This window comes from Lynx canadensis, chromosome A2 (assembly GCF_007474595.2).
Source record: "Lynx canadensis isolate LIC74 chromosome A2, mLynCan4.pri.v2, whole genome shotgun sequence".
NCBI lineage: Eukaryota > Metazoa > Chordata > Mammalia > Carnivora > Felidae > Lynx > Lynx canadensis.
In genome coordinates this window covers 37,398,096-37,424,354 of record NC_044304.2, presented here as the reverse complement: position 1 = coordinate 37,424,354, position 26,259 = coordinate 37,398,096, and the positions used below count along the sequence as shown (strand labels likewise).

At 40.4% G+C, this 26,259-nt stretch overlaps 1 protein-coding gene across 1 annotated transcript; it reads left to right on the top strand.

Moving 5' to 3' along the window:
- Window positions 1–14,918: 14,918 nt before the first annotated feature.
- Window positions 14,919–24,942, top strand: MDFIC2 (MyoD family inhibitor domain containing 2). Its single transcript, XM_030296209.1, has 3 exons — window positions 14,919–14,931; window positions 15,813–16,034; window positions 24,683–24,942. The coding sequence occupies exons 1-3, from the start codon at window positions 14,919–14,921 to the stop codon at window positions 24,940–24,942; spliced, it is 495 nt and encodes a 164-aa protein (XP_030152069.1).
- Window positions 24,943–26,259: the final 1,317 nt, after the last annotated feature.

Here is a 26,259-nt window from a genome sequence, read left to right as displayed (position 1 = left end):
GTGCAGAGATGGTAGCAAGAGTTAAAACTTTGGAGTTTGAGCAAACTGGGTTTGAGGCTGTGTGACCTAGGGCAAGTTGCTTCATCTCTCTGAGTTTCCGTTGCTTCGTGGCTCATGATAGGTGCACAATAAATGGAAATTTAGCCAAAGTCTTGCTTTTGCATATTAACGCCGTGCTGCAAATAGACTAAGAGAATAATACAGAAGAATGAGAATCACCTGAAACAGGTAACAGACATTTGGCCGTAAGCCCTGCCGAGTTTTCCTCACTTTCTATTTAATAGAATTTACTTGAAACTCAAGTCTGCCCCTAACACAGACCTACAGAATCAGAAATTCTGAGAGTATAACACAGCGATCAGTGTTTTAACAAGCACTCCAGGTGATTCTGATGAACGCTCAAGTTTAAGAATCACCACCCTGGCTATTATAAAACAAGACCGGGCGGGGGCGCTCACCTCAACATACCGTATAAACTATGCACATATGCCAGCTGGACTCAACAAGCCGATCACCTGTAAAGGGATTCCTCTCAAAGCAACCTTGACGAAAGCAAATGTACTTCCTTTAAAACATCAGCCGTATCTTCTAACTTACGGAGCTCTCCTAAGGAGGAAACACATCTCTCAGCCTACCACAATTTCTGAATTGGAATCACCTGGTGTACTTATCCTTGTTTGTATCACCAAGGGACAACTTCAAACAAAGTATGGCTGGCTCATTTCAGGTTTAAATATTCCATTAGGTAAGCAGTGAGTAAGTTCTTGTAACCCAGAAGGCCCTATGGTTCCATTTTAAGCATTATTCCTTTAGCGTCTCCGTTACTGTTTTCAACCTTTTGAGCTTCTGCAAATGTATTTGGCATTCAATTAAAGTGAGATTAATCCGAAGCAGATGCAGCAGGAGCAGAGAACTGCTTGGTTGAAAGCCTAGCCATCCAAAGTACTAAATTATAAGCATGCAGACACAAACAAATCCATAAATATCAATTATTTAAAATTATTTAAAATACACAGTTTTGTATAACTCATTTGACAAAAATACAAATGCCATGAGCTCTTAACGATGAGCTCTAATGACCAGTTTTACCTTTATGGCAACATAAAAGTATTTCAGAAGCTAGAGACCTAGAATTTCAAAGAGTCCTTATTTCCAGTTGCCAAGAATTCCAATTTGACCCAAAGCTTCAAGACTCCATTGCTGTGACTGTAGTCCTACTGTAGGCCTTAGATTTCCAGAGAAAGAAAACAGCATAACTCCTTCGTCCTGACAGCTTGAGGCTGAGCATGTGGAAGATAAAAGGACTTAGAGAACCCTAAAGCATAAAGGGTGTGGTTAATATTGTTATTTACTAAGGTGGATAGAGCCAGAGTACTTACCTACAAGACACACGGGATGTCAGCCAGGCTGAAGAGTGTTTTCTTTCTTTCTTTTTTCTTTTTTTTTCCTAGGCCAACCTAATTGGTGGAGCCTCTTAAAGGGGAATCAGGTGATTAATCTACCCAAACTGATAGAATGAGGACCAACACTCCTCATCTAATTTAGCGATACCGCGTAAATATGGAAGATGGCCTTGACAGTGATAGCCTGACATAATCACATGCATCAGAGTCCCAGAAAGTGGGGACAACAGCCAAACGTGTGCCCTTCATACCCAATCTCACTGCCTTTTCTCCCCCTTCATTTGAACCTTGCCTCAGTGGGGAATTCTGACCAGCCATTAATCATTAAGTGGAATTACCCTGGTACAAAAATCAGGTTACGGATGGCGTATAAGGAATGCCTGTGGGCAATCCCTCTGTTGACATGTTTGGCTCCTTTAAGTACATCATAAAGTCCCCAAAGATACAATCATGTCTCACTCATCTTTGTATCCCCCACGCATACCACAGTGGTTAAGAGGAAAACCTAGCTGCCAAGTCCTAAATTCAAATTCTCACTCCATTCTTTACTAGCTTGGGAACATGACAATGAATAAGGCAGAGCCCCCTTCCTCACTAGGAAAACTGAACTTGTAATAACTCCCTCACTGGGTTATTGTGAGAATTCATTCAAGCTTCTCATGTATGAAGCAAGGTGTTAACTATCATTATTTTTATTATTATAGCAGGTGCTGAATGAATGGATGGGTGAATTGTGTGTGGGAAATGAAACTGACATGTACAGTTCATTCCACATCTAAAATTCTATAATTCTACTGAGTTTCTAATAACTCCATCTCTTAAAGCTTCTTTTTTTAATGTTTGTTTATCTATTTTTGAGAGAGACAGAGAGAGAGAGAGAGAGAGGTAGAGAATCCCAAGCAGGATCTGCACTGACAGCAGAGAGCCCAACAAGGGGCTTGAACTCAGGAACCATGAGACCATGATCTGAGCCAAAGCTGAATGCTTAACAGACTGAGACATCCAAGCGCACCCCCTTCCCCCACCCAACCTCTGAAAACTTATTTGAAAAATATTTTACCAGTGTTGGCTCTTACAGTGCATGACTTGAATTTAACATAATATATGAAAGTGCACAGGACTAGAAGCCAGAGAACCATATTTAAACATTCTATTACCTGCCACTTAGTAAGCTGATCTATACCCACATTCATTCAACTTCCATGTCAAGCACTGTGCTAAGTTCAGGGACACCAAAGCATCAGTTCCTTCCCTCAAAAGTGGGAAAGATACACTTATCACACAGTGGTATGGAAGCACAGAAATGACCTTCTTTTTTCACAGGTTAAGGAAGGCTGAAATGTTCCCGAGGGCAGAGAATGGGTTTCATTTATCCTTGTATTCCTGACTCCCCGTCAGGCTGCCAAGTACGGTAGCAGGTGACAAGTAGTTGTAGAATAAAGTATCACTTTCTCTGAGTCTAGAGTGATAACCAGAGCTCAGTAAGGGGAGACAAGAAGAAGGGGACTTTAAGTACAAGAGTGACCTTGTAAAGGCATTCACAAATTGGGAGATGCAAATGTAATGCGTGTGGTGTAGCACGCTGTTGGGAGGGAAGGAATTGCAGATAAATGAGATAGTGTCTATGAAAGCAATGATTTGAAAGTGTTGTACAGCTATTTTGTTGTTGCGTTGATCTCTGCCCTTGTTCTGACCTCTTTGACATCCATATAGTTTTCTGAGATGGATGTGTCCCTCATTCAAACATTCACAGGACAATGTCCTGTCCGAACTGCCTTAATTCTCTCTCTCTCCTTTCTTATGAAAATCAGTTAGAAAATCACTTAAGAATAAAAATATACAATGGGGCACGTGGGTGGCTCAGTCAGTTAAGCGTGAGACTCTTGGTTCGGTTTCAGGTCGTGATCTCAGGGTTCATGAGTTTCAGCCCCACATGGGGCCTCTGCGTTGATGGTGCAAAGCCTGCTTGGGATTCTCTCTCTCTCTCTCTCTCTCTCTCTCTCTCTCTCTGGCCCTCCCCCACTTGGGCACACGCGCTCTTTCGCTCTCCCTCAAGATACATTAAAAAAAAAACTTAAAAAAAATCACACAGAGAAGACGCGAGGTTAAATAATTTTTTCGAGAAAGTTTTCATTGCTTTTCTTTGGAGTAGGGTATTTCCTTCTGACAATGTGTGACGAGAATGCCTTACTGTACTTCCGCGCAGAAAAGTCGAGTTGATCGAGGATACAGTTATCCAGGCATCATTGTGTTCCCTCAAAATTTAATAAATGTGATATTGCTGTTTTCTGGCACTTAGTTTTGTGCAAGGAGGATTAGGGGACAACCTCAGGACAGCTTGTTCTACAGTTTTGCTTGTCGGAGTGTTTGAAAAAAAAGCTTCATTTTTGTAACTCAAAATACTTTCTAGGATTGTAGGTCTGTTTCCTGAATTTTAGGCAGGGAGGTGTATACTCAAAAACTGCTTCTACTCAGAACATATACTTAAGGAGTATTCTGGAGCAAAGCTTATGTTTAAATTGTTTTCGTTCTTCTTTAGAAAACTCATTTATTAGTGTGCTCTGACCTATGTACCCAGCATCTCTTTTATTTATCATCATAGCTTGAATCCTGTGTTTTTTACTTTTGAACCACGGGAAACTTTTTCATATTTTCTCTCCACATTACTATTGATATTTTCTGCAGTGTCCGTTCTGTGTTTTGCTGCCCCTGAGGCACATTTTAATTCTGTGAGTACAGTTTTGACTTTTTCAGAGTCATTTATTTCACCACGTCCCTTTGGATCTCTCTTGGAGGCTTTTCATCTCAATTTGCTTCTTAAGATTATCTTCTCTTTTCTTCACAGAGTTCTTCATGCTACCTAATGAGAACCTCGAACAATTTTTGAAAGTCTTCCTCTTGTGTAGTGTAACAAACCCTACCTGGATTGGTTAGAGTGACAAAGAATTACCACTCCCTGGCAGATCACAAGCACACCTCTTCAAAAGCCATGGCAACCCAGCTTTCTGGTTGACAAAATATTGATTTGTGAGCCAGGAACCAGGGGGGAAAAGGCTATTTGGGAAAGGCCCCTCCCCACAGAACTAGCATAACTCACTGAATTCTTCAGCTCAATACTAATGGGTTGAAATTGTAGTGTAAATATTTCCAGGTCAACGTAATATATATTTTGTGGATGTGAGCATTTGTCTTTTTCGAATAGTGTCACAAGCATTTTAGAAGAAAGCTAGGAGAAGGTGTATCAAAGATGGCTAAAAAGGTATTTTAAAACAGGAAGCTTGATGATTACAATGACCATTTGGCCTCCGGAAATGACTTTAAAACCTACCCCATTATTAATAATGGAATAATTGGACATTTTTTAAAGGAGACTTTTTTTCCTTGAAATGGCCCAAACCCCTCACAGAATTGTCCTGTTATTTTTTTAAGACCTGAAATTTTAACCTCACTTCATGATAGCTTGCTTTAACACTCTAAATATATTCAGAATAGTCCTACCTTAACACGCTTGAATGTTGAATATTTTATGCTTGGACAAAGAGCAAACTGTAGGTCTTTCGCCAAGCACAGTCAATGCACTTGAGTATGGGTTACCAAAAAACGCTGGAGATTTTTTTTTTCTATTTATTGTTATAGCTCAAATCCTTGTGTCTCTGGTAGGCTTTAAGTGACATAAATATGCATTTCCATCTGCACATCCTTGTCAGGAATAGTTTCTGCTGGGAGGTGTTATGCCACCCAAGTACTTCCAGAATAGAGTCTGTTAATCCTGTTACCACTATAGAAACTCAGAGGAAAAGTCTACTCAGGCCACTACTGCAGCTGCTGTGGCTGTAAATGTTCCAGCAACCACACCCTGGCTACCAAGAGGAAGCATAAGAGAATTGACTTTCCTTCAGGTGGAGAGGGCTGAAGAGACAGCTGACCTTAGACCAGTAGTCTCCGAAGTTTTTATTGTAAACTTTTAATAGGTAAAAAAGGGGCCGGGGTGTGGGGCGGGGGGGGGGGGGGGACACAGCAGGCCCACCTTATAGAAAGATACACATGCACACGCACACAATGGTCACATATGCCGCCATGTTAACTGCTCTCTACATTATAAAATACGCAAAATAGCTATTATATTAGGGTTTTTTAAAAGTCCATGTAAATAGATGCTCCAACCCCACTGGATAGTTTTGCGACTCCCCTAGGTGTATATATGCCATTTTGGAGACCACAGGTTAACTTCTACCAGGTGGTTCCACCAGGAAAATAAAATTTAACCCCCAGTTAGATTCATAGTTTCCATAATACACTGGGCACACAACGTGGGCGGAAAGGAGTTTGTGAATAAGTGGGTCGTTTGCTTCTCCTGCTTATTTCTTGCCCTGCCTTCTAGTGTGGCTCCACTTCCGGCCTCTCCAGGTCTCTGTATAGATCATTACCCTATTCTATTCAGGCATATCATGGATGGATACTAACTAGCCAAGGCCTAGAAGCAAACAGGGAGCCTCCAAGTCTGTCAACTGATACTTTACCTCAGAGCACAAAGGTGAGAACCAGCTAAAAATACCAAATCCAATCGTCAATTGTCCAATAAACATTTCAACAAGAGTTTATTGATCTACGAACACAGAATGAGTGTCTTTACCTATCTAATCCCATTCAGTGCAGGAGGGCTTCCCAATTATCCATGAATCTAGCCGTGGAACCAAAATCCCTCAGAAAAGCAGTGAATATGAAAAAAACCTTCGATCTCTCATGATAGTGCAAGACTGTCTTTTTGGATGCAGAAAATTTGGAAACTTGACTCAAAGTTCTTTTTGAACTGATAAAAATAATGATTTTTATTGGTAAAACCTGAGTTGGCCTGAGAACAGCAAACTTCTTCTGATCCCTGTTGGTGTAAGTATAAATCGATACAAGCTTTCTGAAGTCAATAATTAGTACATTATGTTCAGAGCTTTAGAAAGCAGGCCATCAATGCAATAGTTCCTTCCCTCTGAATTCAACCTATATAAACAAAACATATATGAAAAGTTTCACGAAAATAATGTTTAAGAATATGTAAAGTAGCAAAAAAAAGGTGACAATCTACATTTTCGTTGAATGGGGAAATTGTTAAATAATTTATGGTACACCATGCAAGCAAAGCTATGCAGTCTTTTGACTCCTTACTTATTACATACCTACTATGTCTCAGGCACTCTTCTAGAATATGGCAATTAATTAATATAGACAAAACTCTTATGAATGTGATATTTTAGCCAAGGAGAGAAGAGACCTGAACTCCATAAACAAATCAACAAACACATAGAGTAAACATTTTCAGAATACTGGAAATGCTATAAAGACGATGAGAGAGAGATGTTATAAAAGTGGCTGTTGGCGAGAGGCTGGGACTACTTTGTACGTGGATTTCTCAATTTCAGCACTGACAGCTGAAACCACAGTCTTTATATATCATTGGGGGTGGGGGGAGGGTGTGTGGAGAAGGAGTTCTTGTGCACCAAAGGATTGGTTTAGCACCATCCCGTTAGCCACGCACCCTACTAAATGCACTCACCCCAATCATGACAATAACACAAGTCTCCACCCACTGCCAAAATCTGCCCCAACTGAGAAACACTGCTTTAGGTTTAGGGTAAGGGAAGTCCTCTCCGAGGGGTGATGGTTAAGCTGAGACTTGAGGGTGTTTTAAGTAATCTTTAGGATAGAGAGAAATGCTCATGATATACTGGTAACCTATATAATATATTCAATAAAATCCTGATACTGTTCTTTTTAAATCTCTATCTAGAAGACATATAGCATCATGGTTAGAAGCACGAACTCGGAGCCAGATGGCTAAGTTAAAGACGCCGCTTCCTCCCTTGCTTGTTGTGTGACTTGCTTGTTGGGAGTCACTTGTTGTGTGACTGTACTAAGTGTCCGCATCCAAAAAAATGGGGGTGGCTCCAATAGGTCCTGCCATAGAGTTGCCGGAGTATTAAATGAGTTAATATATGCAAAGGTCCTAAAAGAGTGAGTGACACATCTGGGAAGCACTGTATACAATATATATAATTAAAGTGAGTGACACATCTTAGAAGTAGTATACATAGGATTTTATGTATTATATTAGAATATATTAAATTAGAATCGATATAAAAATACACTTTGATATTCTAATTTCGTATATATGATAATACATCGTCCAGACCTGACACATATAGAGATATAGATACACCAAATATTTCCCCTGTCTTTTGGTGAAGCAGACACAGTAACGTGTTGATAATGGTAGAATTATAGGGGTTTCATTTTCTTTGGGTCTTTTATATTCTTCACAGTTTTACAGATATAAATGCAAATGTTGCCTTCAAATCAAAATAAGGAGTGATATATATTTTAACACAAAAGGGAATGTTTAGGCTTTCATCAGGGTTAACTGGCATATCGAGAGTGGGGGAGGAAGACCAACGGAAGAGGTGCTCAGAAAACCCGTCCCAGAGAAATGAGTCAATCGTCAACTGAAAACTGAGACACCCCACTTTCACTTCCGTCAGTCAGCTCGTCAGTCATCTGAAATTTATTGAACACTTGCTTTCTGCTAGACACTGTGCTATAGGTGCTGGGGAAATTGATGATGAATGGAGCATGTGTTTCCTCGAGGAGCTCACAACGGAAAGGGGAAGAGAAACACCCGCCGCAATTAGCCACAGTACAAACACTCAGGTGTCCAACCCAGGCCTCTGGGACTCCCGTCGGGAACAGTGCATTTCAGTGGGAGTGGGGGTGGGCACTGTGGCAAACTTCACTCCGAAGATGGCACCCGCACTGGGATTGAGGGGTATGGAAGCTGCGGTCTTTTGTAGAAGCTCTGGTTTTGAGCACACACATCAAGTGTCTCCCTCATCATCTACGAGCAAGGCCAGTTAACCTGGAGGGAGAAACTTCCAGAAGGTCACAGGAGTTATAACCACAGATAAGTATCTGATCTCATATCAGAGTGCCTGGTTTCATACAGCAATTGATGAAAGTAAAACTTGACTGTGGCAGGAATGAGAAGACTGAGTGCAATTGCCCCTAACCAGCAGGGTAATCTGGGCAAAACCACTCACACCTCTGACCTTGCATCCATTTCCCTCATCCACATAATAGTGATAATAACACTCGGGAGCACTGTGGTGAGCCTCAAATGAGACAATGCCAAAGAGAGGCTTTAAGTGACATTCACTTAGTTGGGATGAATGAATTGTGATTGTTTCACATAATAGAGAATAGTTTGGAATAACTATATTATAGCTTAATTTTTAACATTTATATTAAATACTGACAATACAAAAAAGCCACTGTATATAGATACCGATTATGCAGGAGTTTATAGCCTGATGGCTTCACTGATATTTTTAAAGCTCTAAACCTATTACCAACCCAAGTGCCTCAAGCTCTAACAACTGCTAACCATTTTTTCCCCGAGATAACATAATCTTTATTTCTTGAGACACGTTATACAAACATTAAACTGAAGGTAACCGCATACAAACGAATTGGAGACTCATAATTGCAAACTGTTTTCATGTCTAAAGAAGATTCAGTCACCTCCTAGGACTGAATTGTTCCTTTTTACAAGCTTAGGATCTAGCTATGAAAGTATATCACTTAGCCTATGTCTGTCTACAGGTGTGAAGTGTAGCAGGGAGCGGAGAACAGATCATGATCTAAGAACGTTACACCAAACAACCCACTCCCACCCCAAAAACATTGAAGATGCTTTGCAGGTGTGGAAGAAGCTTGCCACGGGGCTGTGTTCAACCTTCTCCTCTCAGTTCTTTTTTCCCTCTTTAATCCTTTTCACCTTGAACACTCACTGCTATTGTATCTGGAGAAATAATATTCTTTTGCTTCTTCTCTCTTTAAAAAAAAAAAAAAAGTTTTACTAATGCTGATTGAAAAGGCTTAAAATGTCCCATTGTCATGGCCTTTGATAAACATTTCATCTAACGTTTTCTGGGCAGTTTCAGTTTGAAGCACCACAGAAGACAAAACAAGGATATAGAAAACTACTGCTTTCACCTGAAAGTCTTTAAAGGACATCTTCTCACCAGAGCCGGCGTTTGAAAATTACAGAAAAAGAAAATGTTCAATAAGTTTACCTCATTTATTCCTCTCCTCTCCAAAAAAGAAATGTAATGAATCCAAGGACTTCATTTTGCCCTGTCTCATAGGATATAGCCATGGATCAAGCCATCCATAACTTATTTCCATTCATTAAAAGAAGGTGAGAATATTTTCAACTGTCAGTTTGAGAAAATTATCCCCCACTCAGCTTCCAAAATGAAAATGAGTGTGTGTTTTTCTCAATATAGCTTCTTTAAGGACCAGTTACCTTTTATTATGCTCTTGGGAGCACTTAGAATCCTCATCTTCCTAATTTTGTTTCTGTCTTCTCCAGCCATAGTATCAGTTCCAAAATTGTACACAATATAAGAATACTAGTTCTCTATACCTTTAGAAAATGTGATTCGAGCTCTTTCTAATAATTTTCAGCATGCTCTATCATGTCAAATGCTTTTTGTATATTGTGTTCTTATCTACCAAGCTGTGGAGAATCATTTCTGACATTTGTGTGAACTTTATAAACTTTATATACAAAGGAAAAATACCTTTTTTTCCCCCTCTTTGGGGTTGCCTGAATTAACCATAATTACTAACCATAATTATTTGTTGATGGTTTGGTAACTTATACCTTGAAATGTCACCTGTCTGCTTCGATCTGATTTCAACCACAGATAATTACAGTATTAAATTCTAAGCTAGAGTACAGTTTAAATCCAAGGGAAAATATAATTTATCATGATAGCTTTAGAAATGGCCCATATATTTGAAATACACGCTCACTGTAAACATTTTGGTTCAGAATTAAAATTAAAATCACCCTGCTTTAAACACTTACCTGACAACATTCACGTAGGCTTCTGGAGTTTACCACTCACAAGGAAAATTTAACAATAAGATACCTTTTTCAAAAGACAATTTGGCAATAGAGTGCATAGATTAATTCAGAACAGGATAATGGGAAAATATTGTGGTAATGATGAGCTATTAACATTTGTGTGTGCATGATGTGTGTGTATTTTGTTTTAATTTTTTTAATGAATAATAGGGTCAGAAGAATATTACTCAAAACATCATTTCGATTATAGTGTGTAAGATGTCTTGGGAAGTGTTGTCACTATAGTTGAGACTGATGGTGACAGAAATAGTCAGATTTAAGAACAGAGAGGATAAATCTTGAGAGGTAGTGATGGGAATGAAAAATCAGAGATGCATTTGTAAGATATTTAAAAGGAAAAAATAAGGGGTACCTGGGTGGCTCCGTAGGTTACGCATTTGACCCTTGATTTCGGCTCAGGTCATGACTCGTGGTTCATGGGTTTGAGCCCCATGTCGGGCTCTGCCTGACAGTGCAGAACCTGCTTGGGATTCTCTCTCTCTCTCTCTCTTTCTCTCTCCCCCCCCCACTCACATGCTCTCTCAAAATCAATACATAAATGTAAAAAAAATAAAAGGAAAAATTAATAAGAACTGGTAAATAATTTGGATGGAAGGATGGGGCAATTCACTGGGAGTTTTTTTAAAAATGACAATACAGGGGCGCATGGGTGGCTTAATGAGTTAAGTGTCCAACTCTTGATTTTGGCTCAGGTCATGATCTTGCAATTCCTGGGACTGAGTCCTGTGTTGGGCTCTCGGCTGAGTGTGGTAGCCTGTTTGGGATTCTCTCTCTCTCTCTCTCTCTCTCTCTCTCTCTCTCTCTCTCTCTGCCCCTCCCCCACTTGCACACGTGTTCTCTTCTCTCTCTCTCTCAGTAAATAAATAAACATCTAAAAATGATAAATCAATGAAAAGAAATTGAATTGTGGGTTCTCCAGGGATAGCCAGAGGAACCCAGTTGGGGGGAAAGAATAGGGGCTTAGCAAAAATATATATACATTAATTGTAAAGATGAGCCGGTAACTCAAATAAAATGTCCAATAGTCAGTAAATTTGTGATGACTGTAGTCCAATAGTCACAATTTGTGATGACTGTAGGCCTCTTGAGGACCAAGACTGTTTGCTATTCTTCTTTGAATCTCCCAGCACCCAGTGCGGGAAGGACACATAGCTTACGCTCAGTAAATGTGGCCTAGCCGGCTGACGAACTGCATAGAGTTTGGGGGGCCAGCTTCACAAAGAAAATCATAAATTGTGAGTGTGCACAAATACAACCTTCAAGGGTAGGGTACAAAGAAAGGAACTAAGAGGACAAAGATAGGAATAAAGGAATAAATACACTGAAGGAACCAGAGAGGGAAAAAAAGAAACCAGTAACAGAGAAAGGGCAGGTCTGGGAGTTAAACTGAGAGAGAGGAAGGGAAGGGAAGGGAGGGGTGAGGGAGGGAAGGAAGGGGGGAGGGGGAGAGGAAAACAAGAATAGAATCAGAGCCCTTAGGCAAGAGAGATGCTACTTATTTATAATTGGAATGCGTATTTATCTCTATATACCCCCAGATAGAGAATGCATAGATGCAAAAATTATAAAGTCACATTTAGTGAGCAAAAATGAAAATCATTAAAATGTTTCCTTAATAACTTAAAGTAAATAAATTATAGCTCCTGACATATTAATTCATCTATCGCATGTGGGCACTCAATAAATGTTAATTGAATTACATTAATAACATTTGCTCAATGGTAATAAAAAATTAATTAACTGTCTGTCTTTTCTGTAACTTAAGTTTATGCCCATTGGTTCTGCAATTACTTCTAGCCCAAACATGAATTTTCTATCTCACTGGCTTTTGAGACACACTTTAATTTTTTTTTTCCCTAAGAAATACGGTCGAGCTTCTAATTTTTGTCCTAATTTGGTATTTTTTTTCTGTTAAAAAATTATTTTCTCTAAGTTAATGTCAAGAACTATGTATAACATCCCAAATATAGTGTCACGAGTTCCTTATTTAATTCCAAAATCGTTTTCTCTGCAGGAGTTGTGATACCACTTTTTACTTGTTTCTCCTTTTAGCCTATGCTACTTTATAATACTTTGGATACAATGTCAAATAACACCACAAAAGACAAATCTGGGGAAATTTATTGTTAGCTTTCCATCTATAAAAGATGGAAGATGTCAGTCACATTCACCCAAAAATTGTGACTCACTTCAGATGTCAGAATTCTGGGTTGAACAGACTGGGTTCTGAAATGTGTGTATGTCAGATGATTTTCTAATGAGCAACAGATAGTTCCCACTGGGGAATGGAAAAAAAATAAAAATATAAACAGAGACATAGAATTAAAATAACTTTATGAATGGCAGTTTAACTTCTCCATAAAATTCTCTCCGTACAAACCCAGTGGCTCCAAATGGTTGCTTAATGTAACACACTACTTAGATTCAAAATGCTATACTTAAAATTGTCGCAAATTAAAAAGAGAATCATATACCACTTGGCTGTATACAGTATTCTCCGCATGTTCTTACATTCCAGTAACCTCTATCCAACATTTTTTTGTTCCTGAATTACTTTGTGCAAAAGCAATTTAAATTACATGCAGCCTGACTACGTGTGATAATTTGAACTGATTGTTAATTAATTCCGTAAGTAAATAGCCGCCGCAATCTCTATACTCATCAAGGTTTCGTTATCTATCAGCTCTTTCTGAGCTGCTCTTTAATGTACAGTATAAAGCAGCTGTAACTGAGGACACAGGATTCCCTGAGTGTGCAAGAAGGTAGTCTTGCTTTGTAGAGACTGCTCAGGGAGAGAGGCATCTGTGGAGCTAAGTAATTTCCGAGGCTAGATCTTGAGCAGGTGACGCATCATGGCATTTCGGGTTAAGAGGGGTTTGCTGATAGGCAGTCTCAGCAGCTAGGCAGCAGAGAACAAAGCTAAGAACAAATCAGAGATACTGTTGCAGACTATAGAGACGAGGATAAGAAGAGAGCTTTGGAACACGCCGGGCCTGGGTTCAAATCCTAGTTCTATCATTTGCTAATGAGGCAGACTTGGGCAACTCAGCTCAATAAACTATCTAAGCTTTGGTTACACTCATTCATCTGTTAACTGGGGATACCAATGCACACAGTTGCCATCTGTTCACGGAGGCTGACAATAACTACCTCCTGGAGTCTTTGTGAGGCTTAAGTTAAATGAGGTATATAAGTGGTAACATGGAACTTGACATAAAATGCATGCAGCTATGTATGTGGGTGTGTGCAGAAAGCAGTGGTCTGATTTTCAATCCAGGTGACTTTGCCCCATAGGCAAAATTCGGCAATAGGTGCAGACATTTTTGCCCGTCCCAACCTAGGACAATGGGTGCTACTGGCAGAGGACAGGGAGGCTGTTAAAAATCCTACCAGCTCCCCAAAGAATTATCTATCTCCAAATATTAATACTGCTTTAAGTATGCCAAAGCATAACTTGAATGGCTGTTTGTAATATTAGCTAATTACTGGACACTTTGGGACCCAAGAAAAATAAACTGTTATTTTTATAGCATCATCGTTACAACATTAATTTGGTAAATCTCTCTGGGGATAGAGGAAGCCTAGAGTTTCCCCATTGATTGAGCTAATTCTATCTATTCACAATTACATTAATTGCTATTCATGAGAGATGTTCCCATGAACCCCAATTTCTACCAGTCCAATTTAGAGTGAATCAAAGCATAACCAAGAGATTGAAAGCCAATGACATAAGGGGGAGGGAATAAAAAGCAAACCTTGCTGAAAGCCAAGGCTGTTTGGATGCTGAGAAAGAAACAAACATGGCCTAAGACAATTGTGTGAGATGTACTGATAGTTCCCATGCCAGTCACGAGCCTTTGGAACTCCATATAGAGAGCTTCAAAAATCACCACCCCACCCCCACCCCCGGGGCTGTGATCTGATCTGTTGAAGGATGGGAAGGGTCGCCTGAGCTTTAAAAAAAATCCCAAAGTGTTAAGAGATTTCCCAGGTTATTCTACTGTTTACACAGTCTGGGAACCACTGCCCTAGGAGGCAGGACCCTGTAGAGTTTTCCATCTGCCCGAAACAAAGCAACTTTTGAAAAGATGATGAAAATGGGTGGTGGCAAGAATACACTTCTTGCATGAGCTGTGTGAACATGGGAAAAACCAGGTTGGTTGTTGTATTGTTTATTCTAGTCACTCAATGAGCATTATTGGATCAACCCGGCATTGTGTTAGCGACAAGAATGCAAGTCTCCAGAATGAATCCTCACCATCTCCCAGTAGGGCTGCTAAATCACCAGGACTGCCACTTGTTTAGGTCTCAAATCATCCCTAGGAACCAGCTGGTCCACAAGTTTGAGAATACCTTCTGTTAACTCCTTCCTAGGTTTTAGGATTCTGTTTAACAGGTGTAGGTAAGTTACCACCCAGTCTGGTTCTCTCTCTAATGTAATTTCATGGTGTGTTTCTCTCTGTCCTACACTCCTCGATATTGTGACTTCGTTATTTCTCTGCTAACATGTTTGATGCTTGTGAAAGTTGAGGACCATGCCTGTCTCAGGTACCACTGTACCCCCAGTGCCCAGTTCAGTGCTTCTTATATAACAGGCTCTCAATTGTTAGGTGGGAATGAATGAATGAATGGATGAATGAACGAACAAATGAATATGGGAGTTCTCAAAGACACGAGGCAACTAGGGCTTCTTGGTCTTCTCTATGACGCTCCAAACCAGAATCTCAGTCCAGGACTTTGCTGGAGGTTCCTTTCTAGGTGGTTCTATGGAAATAAAACATGTTCCAAAAAGCCTACCCCCAAAGCTCACATTGATGATCACCTGACTGGGAGCTTAACAAATGCCAAGGCAGGGAAAAGAATGGCAACTGAGAGTCTCTGAGATCAGAAACAGGAATGAGCTTCTAGACTGTTCATTTATAATCACTTCTCGTATACAGAGGAGGAAACTGAGGTTTGTAGAAACAAACAGGACAATGTGATGGAGATCACATACATTATGGAGCAGTACTCAGCATTGAAGACCCTTCTACTGCTCCTGGGATCCAGAAAACACTTTGACAATGAGCTGACAACAAACTATGAGATTTCATTGATCCAAGTGAATGAATTCTTTGATTCTCTCCACCCATCACTAAAATAAATAAATATATAATTGATTTTAAAATCACACACAGGAGACATAAGTGATACAAATTACTGTGATAGGGAAACTTGTAACGTGTGTAAAATGTTATCATGATTGCCTCTTTTATTCTTACTTATATTTTTATTCAAAATGATCCTGTTCAATGATGCTTCATTCTCTTACATAAGATCTTGTTCTCATAAAAGCCTAGAGTGTGAAGTTTTTCTGCAAATGTCCGTTCTGAAATCACTGGGTCACGTCAACTATAATGGGTTTGTGTATTTTTTCTTTTTTCGTCTAGATATGCAACTCACAAATGAAAAGCATGCAGACGAGAAACCCATTAATGCTATCATTATAAATTCAGTATCCGAATTCAATATCACAGATGGACCAGCCAAGGAAACCCCCAGTGAGAAAAAACTGTCAGAATTCAGCACATCACTGTCCTCCCTTGAAGAATGCCAAACGAAATTTTCCTACCTCCAAACTGATACTTCAGTTCATCAGAGAGACACTGATGGTATGTTTCTCAGAATCAACCCATCTCTAAATAAAGCTCCCCAACCCCCGCCCCTGTAAAATCATCACATATGCTGTTAGAAAAAAAGAGCCTTTATGAATATTAAACAGGAAGACTTCGATTTGAAAACCCTGGTGAATGACACATGTCAAGGTCACTCTGCAATTATGAGGTGCTTGGCAGATTGTTTGCTCTCAAAGCTGGAAATCGGAGGCAAAGTGTTTTAAATAGCTGGAGTGAGGTATAATCATGCTTGCTATGGAGTTATGATGTGGATAAAGAAAAACGGCAAACTTTTCTCAAATCTGGGACTGTTCAGCCCCTGTCTCTAGGCTGAGAGGAGAAGAAGGCAGAGGGGAATGGTATGAAAATGCTGGAAATGTGTAAATGTAGACTGTAAAAAATATCAATCTGCTTACATCAGCAAGCAGTAAAGAAGGATTGGTTACTCTAGCTGATATCACCTCCTGGGCATTCTGATCAGTGCAAACCTACACCAAACTACCCCTGTATATGACATTAAAGGCACATTCCCTTTCGCAAAGCCAACTTCAAATTGATTTGGTGCTAAGTGATCATCACAGTCAAGTTCAAAGTCATGGACTCCACACCAAGACATATGTAATTTTACTCAGGTTGACTTTGCAGTGACCTTTACAGAAGACATAAACTGTTCAGGAATTTCGTAGTGTTCCATACCTACGTTTGCATTTAAAGAAAGCTTGCAATCTCTCAAAAGAGAATGTAATAGGTCCTAGTTACTAGTCTAGATTTAAATTAACATTTACTTTTTGAAAAAGAGAAAAAAGAAATACATAGACTTTGTATTAGCAGGAGTTTGGAATCACATCAGTTTAATTCCTGGCTCTGAAATTTATTAACTGCATAAACCTGGGTAAGTTTTTTAGCATCTCTGACTCTCAGACTCTCGGTTATATATCATGGAGCTAGTAACACATCATAGGGTGTTTTGAAGATCAAATGAAATAACATATATAAAGGATCCAATAGAGAACCTGGCACATAATAGATATGTGATTTTTGCTTTCATTCTGGTTCTGGTTTTAGAAAGTGAGGGGAGAGATTTCTAACACATGTTATTTACGATCTTATGCACACATTGTCAAGGATGCTTCAGACCAGAAGCTACAGACACAATTGCTTGCAGCTGCCAGGAGATAGTGTGAATAATGCAGAAGATGGGCAGTGAACAATAGGGGTGGGCGAGGACTATGGCAAGGTGAAGAGCCCTGCCACTACTCAGCTCCAGCTAATTGTTTCCGGAAGAAAATAGAGGCTCAGAGTTGCCAGGTCCGGAGCATTACGGGACATCTCTGCATTTCTTAGGTGTTGGCAAAACTTCTGTCTCATTTATGAAGCCCCAGACGCTCCCAACAATACATGGCTTTGGGCCAACTTTGGCCGGTGGACTTCCGGGTTACCACCCCAAATTCAAGATGATCCCCAAGTTTCTGGCTTTGCTAGCGTTTCATGGCAATCAAGAAAACAGGTGATACAGGATCGGCTTGCATCAGGGACACACGGATCTTACGTGTAACGGGTCTTGGTTGTAATGACCCCAGAATTAGGAATTACCGTTGTACATATCCACACAGTACAACACAATGCCGTCCAGAACCACTCCGATTTGTCCTATCGGGGATCCAGGGAGAATGAGAAGGGCAGGCGTAGCTGAGATGGTACCTGTCCCTTGTATTCTCAGGAAAGGGCCAAAATGACCGCTCCATGAAAATGGCAATGGATAATCAGGGGCCTCACACAGGAAAAGAACGACTTCCTCTTGTTTTTGAAGAGCAGAGGAGATTCATGAGGACAGTTGAATTAGACTGTTCTTCTTAAGCTCTGGCTGAGAGGCTGGTACAACCCGGAAAATTACAATTTTAGGCCAACAACACAGGTAACAGCCTGCTAATCCATTCTCACAGTGTGAACTCCCCCCATCAGCAACGTAAGAGTTTTTGGTATCTGGATAAAAGAGAGAAACATTCCAACTAGGGCCTACAAATGTGGGTAGGAAGCTCTCATTATCTTAAACAGCCAACATCAAGGATATCAAGAGTTAAGTCGGAGAATTTTTATAGTAATTAATTTAAGGATGCAGAAATTGAGAGCTGGGGTCATTGTTCGTACTGAGATAAATACAGAAATATCTTGCAGGAACAGCAGGGGAAACAGAAGGGAAAAGAGAAGATTGCATCCACTTTCATGTAGTTTGTGGTTAATTTATTTTCAAATGTATAAATGAGTGCATAGGAATGGATGCTTAATTGCTAATATCTATTATTTATATACATTGCCCCACTTAAAACAGAATGGAAAAGCCTCACACATGCAGATTTTGTAAAATGTGTTACATCCATTAGCACAGTTCATGGTGTGTGCTCTGATGGGAATTTAAAAGGATCTTTACTGCACATCACACACTATGTGCTGCAACATTACTTTATTATTAAATTGTGGCTTATCCTGTGTGGTCCCTTTCCCGAATAAAATGGAAAAAGTCCAGAGCACTGTCTGTGTCTCTGCTTCTGTTTCTACACTCTGATTGCAAAGGCATCCCTGTGGGTAATAAAATCAAGCATATACACAACAGTCGAAAAGAGGCTCCTTAAAAAGAATCCTGAGAATACACCTACTTGATGTATAATTTTGAATCTGAGATGTCTCATCCAGGTGGAAGAGGAAAATCATAAATACAAGATACCTCAAAAGAATAGTCTTAATTACACCATGGACTACTGAATAAAATGATTACATTTTCTACACTGTAAATTTCATACAATTAAATGCGGTAGTGTCACCTTATAAAATGTTTCAATTTTATAATTATTTCAGTTCATTTGCTCAGAAAAAAACATAAGCACAAATTTACTAAGTATCACCCAAATCCAGTCATCCTCGTTCTAAAGAACTGACTTGAACGTTAGTTGTGCTTGTCTGAACTTAAATAGATCTTGACATATTTAAGTAGCTATTAAAATTGATAACGTCAGGGATGATACCCCAGCTAGAGAAAGGCATTCAGTCACACTTTATGTATTCCTATTCTACATTACAGACTTTTAAAAAAAAAAAAAAAAAAACTTAATGTTGGAAGAGTGGGAACCAATTTTTATACTTTTTCACCAAAAACTTTGAGTAATTAGTCGGAGCCACTGTGTCATGAATCTCATGATTATGCTGAATCTGCTGTGACCACACATTAACCATTAACATATTAGAATACTAGGTTTGGGCCAGGTTTATTTTCCTTTTTTTATTACTTGGCTTTGAGGGGATGGGAGGGGGAGAATGTTGTTTATGTGGGACCCTTTATGGAAGAACCACATACTTGCTACTTTGCATAGTGATTCCCAAACTAGCGGGTGAATGTATCTGGAGCTGAGGAAAACCATCAGAACTACAGGGGACAGCTACATCCTCCACTGTCTCTCCCTCCTCTGAATTCCAGGCATTTTGGTGACAAGATTGAAAGCGGGGAGGGCAAACCCAGTGAGTACTGGACCACGACTGCGAGGCTGATCTCTGATACCCTGGTGGAAACTCCTTGCATTGTTACCTTTTCCACTATAATTAAACATGATCCTTTCTAATGAGACAGATTCTCCCTCTTAATTAGCCAATCCCCAGCTGTACATTTAGCACCTCTGGAGGCTGCGTTAATCCTTCAGTATCATTAGGGTATCACTTAGCACATTACAGCCTCAGTGTCCTAAAGGTACCCTAGGGGTGTAAAAAGGAAATGAAACAACCTAAGCAGGTTTTTGTCATGGCTTTTTGCGCACAAATACCGCTTTTGCCTGCAAGGCTTGCAGGTCGTGGCTCCTTCTTGAACCTTCCCTGATCCGGATTTAAGGAGGTAAGAGGTGGGAAAGCGAGCTGGGTGCTCTGAGAGCAGTGATTACAGCCCGGGCCAGGATGCCAGGGCAGTCAATAAAGGGACGTCAACATACAGAGACCTAGTTACGAAGATATTAGGAGAGGTGAAAAGCCAGGTAAGGGAGTAGTGAGGCCTCCCAGGACTTAGCAACAAGGCTCTGACACCTCTTCCCTTGGTCCCTCCCAGGCCACTAGTAAATGACAAGCACTGGCCTGAGCTCATAGGCCACCAGCAACTAACCATTACTTGACACACCACTAGTAAGTGGCATTAACAGTAGCCACGGAAAGAAGGATTTTCAGAAAGAGATAAAACCAAGGGGTAGATACACCTGAGACACCACTCAAAGCAGAGAGAGGGGAGAAGAAATACCCCCTGCATTCCCTTCTCCCCTGCTCCCCACCCTCTTTTCCTGTCACTGCTTCCCATTGGCTGAGGTTGGTGAGAAGCCGCTTGACAGAACCTTGAAAACAGACTTTAGCAGTCTTGGGAATACAGAGCAGAGCAGGGAGGAGAAGGGAGAGCAGGCCTTCCACAAGCCGGCCACGTCCTGCGCCATGATGGATCATGACAGAGGAGGTGTGAGCCTTCTGAAGGGTAGGCCAGCTGCAGGGTTAAGAGCTCTGGAGGGGACAGTTTGAGTCAAATCACAGATTCACCATTTCCTATGCTTCTTAAATTCCCTGAGCCACTATTTCCCCATCTATAAAAGAATTGTGATAGGACTCAACTCAGGCCCACTTCAGGACCTATGTGAGGAGCACATAAAGTACAGAGGGCCAAGCATTTGCTTCCAATGTAACAATGGATAAGAGAGCACAGGCTTTGGATCCAGAAAGACTGACATTTGAACCTCTCGCCCACCACCTTAAAGTTGAAAGACTCAGGACATTCAGGGACAATCCCTGAGCCTTAGTCTTTTCGTCTAAAAAACGGGGACCACTTTATTTATCTCCCATCGTTCATTTACTCATTCTTTCACTCAACAAGAGATACAGCTTTCTTATAATTCAGGTTCTAGTAGGGAGAGAAACCCATTCATAAACGATTTAGCTTCATAGCATCCTATGATCAGTACTAAGAGGAAAAAATAGAGTGCGATGAGAGTTTCAACAGGGTGTGATTTAGAGAGAAGGTGTTTTATTTATTTTTTTTTTCAACGTTTATTTTATTTTCGGGACAGAGAGAGACAGAGCATGAACGGGGGAGGGGCAGAGAGAGAGGGAGACACAGAATCGGAAACAGGCTCCAGGCTCTGAGCCATCAGCCCAGAGCCAGACGCGGGGCTCGAACTCACGGAGTGCGAGATCGTGACCTGGCTGAAGTCGGACGCTTAACCGACTGCGCCACCCAGGCGCCCCGAGAGAAGGTGTTTTAAACTAAAGACTCAGAGGCTGAGTAGGAATCAGGTCAAGCTGTGAGGCAGGGGTTTATGGAACACAGGCCAAAGAGAGAGCATGCGCAAAGGCTCGGAGTTTGGTGTATCCCAGGATCTGAACGAAAGAGAACCAGTGTGACTGGAGGGCACTCGGTGAGGAGAAGATTAGGATGGGAAGCGAGAGAAATAGGCAGAAACCTATACGCAGGCATATGGGCTACGACCAGGATGGGGGACTTTACGGGGGAAGCGAGCTCATCTCATTTCCAGTGAAAGAATATCACAGGAGACGATGAATCTGAGCTGCACTCACGTAAAAACCAGCGTGTTCGATAGGAAGCTGTTGCTTTGGACCTGACGATGGCCAATAGTGGCTAGAACTATGGCGGTGGCCCTAGAGGCAGGTAGAGGCTTATGAGTTTCACATACCAATATGAGATAGAATGTGCAGAATTCGGCAGGGAATTGCATGGGGGGGGGGGGGGCGGTATGATGGGGAAAAGGAAAATGACAGGAATGAGTCCCAGCTTTCTGTTCATTTCATGTGAGTGTGCAAGAGCCATTCACAAGAGAAAGCCAAAGGTTTGTGGAATAAGGAATGAGGGAGAGCCGTGGTGCAGCCTGGCCTTGGTGAGTGGGAGATGTCTTGAAGACATTGCAGAAGCCATGTGAAGGAGGCAGATGGACGCACAGCATACTCTTTGGGATGGGCTGAGAGTAGGGGTGCTAATCATGGGCTATGACTTTGCATATCATGTTTACTAAACATTAAAGCCCCAAGAAATAGTGCAGGCAAAGGAAAATACACCCATTCAGGCAGGAGAAGGAGAGGTCCAACTCTCTTTTCAAACACTTGCAAATTTCCCCCTGAACTGCTTGTGTTACTTTTGTGCAAACAGAAATTGCCCATATGCAAAACAGTTTTGCCTGCCCGTGTAGAATTATTTAATGTGCCTTTTAGGAAAAGTTTTCAACACTCTTGAAAGTTTGGAAAAATCTGTTTTCAATTCATCAATGTTGCCATGTTTTTTTGGGCAAGAGGCTCTGCCTTTTATAACCAAATAAAAAGGACTGACTTATACACAGGGAAAAAAAAAAAAAGAGCTCTATTCTCAAATGCAAAATAGAAGAAAACAAATACCAGTTTGGCCAAAGGATTAGGCCAAACATTTTTGTGTGTGTGCAAATAAAACCTACGGTGTACATCAGAAGCAGAGACCTCCGGAGTCTGCCAACTTGAGAAAACATTGGCAAGAGGAGTTAAACCAAAAGATTATATGCCCTCAGGAAATTATAAGGCCATTTCACAAATTGGGTCTTTACACTTTGATACAAAACCCCAGCTCCCATCCCCATGTCACCAGCTCCCACCCTAACTTACCTGCAAATCAAACTTTTACCCTGACATCTACAAAGGACGCAGATCTAGTGGGATCATTTTTATACGATCTTAGTGTGAGTAAGTCTCTTAAGCCTCCAGCCTGAAGGATATGGAGCATTTGCTTGGGATATTTTGTACTGAGAACTTCTTCTTTTCCAGGGGCTGCTCTAGTAACCTTGCTGGCATCAGTGTAAGTTGATGAGGTTTTATGCTCCGTATCTTTGACCACCAACATGCCCTCCTCAGAAATGCATACGTAAAATAGAGTCTATGTACTGTACTAACTGACTCCTGAATTTTTGTGGGTGGTTTGTGGTGACTTATATGGGTGACTTGGCCACATGCTGGAAGCTGGCTCTAAGTGAATAAAAAAATACACCCCATCTGGCAAAGAGATGAGTGCATACACCCTGGAGGTATTATGGGATATGCTTCCTAAACCAGAAATACTTAGGTACAGCCACAGCACCTGCAACAATATATGGCAATTAAAGGAGTCATAAAAGTCACCTTGAGGTTCTTTATCACTGTCTGATTGGGAAAAAAGGAAAGGAGGGTGTGAGGCAGGGATGGCACATGGGACAGAGGCAAGAACGAAGACTTTGGTTTACCTATATGCACAGTTATTTTCGACCTTTAGATAATGACTCTAAGTTTCTTCAAGATATTCGTTCCCTTTTAGAGCAAGTTTCCATGCTTGCCCTCCTTTCAAGGATGAACAAATATCTGAACAAAAAAAGTAAAAAACTTTTCTGGAAAATATTGTTGGAAGTAAATGAACAGGCCTCTAAGAACAGTCAGAACCCAAGAGCAAAATCTCTCCTGCAGGCTTGGATAGTCTCAGCCAACTGAAGCCTGAAAACCAGAATTTATTAACATTAACATTCTTATTGGAAACAAAATAAATCCTTATGAAAATATAACTTTAATTGATTGATAAACCCATCAGGAGGAGGAGATGTTTCTCCAATTCAGGCCGGAATGTTACTTTCAGCCACGAACAATCTTCAGGATAGTGATTTTCATTAATTGGATGATATATCATGTAAACATACTTACCTACCCATTTATAAAGTGCTTACATGTTTGTGAGACAACTAAAAAACAAGTTATGATTTTAACAAGAGAGTTGCTGCATCTCCTAACTAATTCCCTTTATGGAAACAAAAAATATCATAATCTATAACCCATCACAGCTGTTTGGCTAGAAGTACCAATTACCTTCAATACCTTAGAGATACTTTTCCGATTTTTACAAGTCTGCAGTAGTAAATTTTTAAACCAATTTTCTTAAGGAGGATTGAGAAGATTTCTATGCTTTCAGGCATATGATGACGTATTTCATTTAACATGAATATAAAATCAAGGCTTCCCCAAACTGGAGGACAAAGGACGCAGGGATTGAAAACAAAATACAACCAAAACAAAAACTCTGACTATTTAAAAAATTCTTTCTCTGCGTTTTGAAATGTGCTTTTCGCTGGCATGCGAATATGGGTGTGGCAGATTTATGGGAATCCACACCATACAAATGAGAAAGCCTGGTGACGAGAAGCCGGAAATTTGTACAGTCTCTCCTTGTCCCCAGCCCTAATTGCTCCTGAAAGCTCCCTGCACCTGCAGAGGACCGGCTATTTTTCAGACAGCTGCAAGGTTTCCAGATAGGTAGCTAATTGTGTGGCTTCTCAGCACCTCTGCAGGCAAAGTAAATAAAGGAGTTTAGAAAAGTGACAGCACTTTAAATAACCAGATTATGTGGAATCAATAGAAATACTCAGGAAGTTAATAAAGCAATTACTTAAGTAGAGTGGGTACGGCAGGGAGGTGGGGAAGAGTAATGGTGTACTTTACCCCTAATATGGACAATTAAGAGTTGGCCATAAAGTTATCAAGCATGCCACCACACCTGCCTGTCCTTCGGAGACACCCCTCTCTGTGCCACCGTTAATTTCTTCCTCTTCTTTTCCTTCTCCTTCTTCTTTAAACAGAGGAGTGTGCCTCTCTCATCCTCACCTGTCTGTTTTGCCAGTTTTGGGACTGTCTCCTGATGCTCCCAGACACGTGCGAAACAGTGTGTACCAACCTGTGCTGCCCCTCTCACAGGTACCACCACACCTCGGATGAAAGCCACCCGCGGCACGACTGCAAGTGCAACTGTGACGTCGACTGCAGTCTTTTTGAATCTTGCCACGAGACCAGCGAGTGTCTGGAGTTGGCCATGGAGATTTCAGAAATCTGTTACCGCTAGCACAATGAAGTCAACCACGTTCCGGCAGACCCTTTGGCCCCACAGGGAAACTCCATGACAATAAGACTGATTTCTATGCGCTGAAATGTAAGGATTGTACGCATTTCTTGGATGCCATAGACCATTTTATTCTGCACCTGGCTGGCAAGGGTAGTGTTGTCAACTCAATGGTCTTATTCCAAATTTCATTACTGCATGGCTCGTTGGAAAAAAATATCTTGATCATGTGTGATGAACGATCTTAAATACCTCGTAAATGCCATAGGTACAAGGTGTTTCTTGACTGCAAAAAAGCATGCTAAACCACTCTGTGTTACTGCGTTCATTGGCTTGCATCATGGATTCAACTTCATTCACAAATTCAGGACAAATTAGTACATTCTTTTGGAACTGACATACATTAGCTTGTCTTTGTAATGGCCTCATGCATAAACATTATGCATTGTTGGTTATTATTAATAATGTATTGTATAACATCATTTTGTAATTAAAAATTTATTTATACAGTCTCTTAAAATTCACTTATATGTACAGTTTAGGTAGGAAAGGGAATTAAATGAATTAGAAACCATGTTCCTGTAATTACAACAGATGTCTCTAAGACATCTCCAGTGAATTTTGAATATGATGTACTTCAAGAGAGTACTGTAATTCTAGAACATATTATTATACATCTATGACTATGTCATAACAGGTTATGCATGTTCTTAATTTGTTACAGAAATACTCTTCTTTATTCCAATGAGCATAAATGGGAATTATATGCAAGTTTCACGAAAATGACCCCAGATAATCAATTCTTCATTTTCCTCATTTCTGTTTGTCAGGTACAATAAGCAACAGGATATTAAAACAGAATCAGTTCATTTCACTAAACTATCACTTATGCAGGAATCCAGAAGAAATACATGTTTAGGTACTAATTCACCATGAGTCTCCTAATATAGCATGTGCATCAGAAATCATATTTTTCCTTTTCTGATAATTAAAGTAATTCACAATTATGCTGAGTACCTCCTCATACTTACAGAAAAAAAATGTTAAGATGTGATATAAACTTGGAAAATGATTTTCAACTCAAACAAATTAAAACAAACATTTGGGGGGAAAACACACCTAGGTTGAAGTTATATTGGATTCTTCTTTACTTTTAGTAAGGCACGGAATTGTTCATTAATGTGTGCTTATACATTCCCACGGAAATACACACACACACACACACACACACACACACACTTTTCTATCAGTAACCAAAGAACACAGAAGTGAAATGAGAAGGAGAGGGAACTTTCCACAATCCAATCAAACAACAAATAA

Bases quoted from the DNA above. Each gene is read 5' to 3' on its own strand.
- MDFIC2 (XM_030296209.1), top strand. The intron at 16,035-24,682 runs GTATGTTTCTCA...TTCTTTAAACAG, and splicing joins TCATCAGAGAGACACTGATG to AGGAGTGTGCCTCTCTCATC.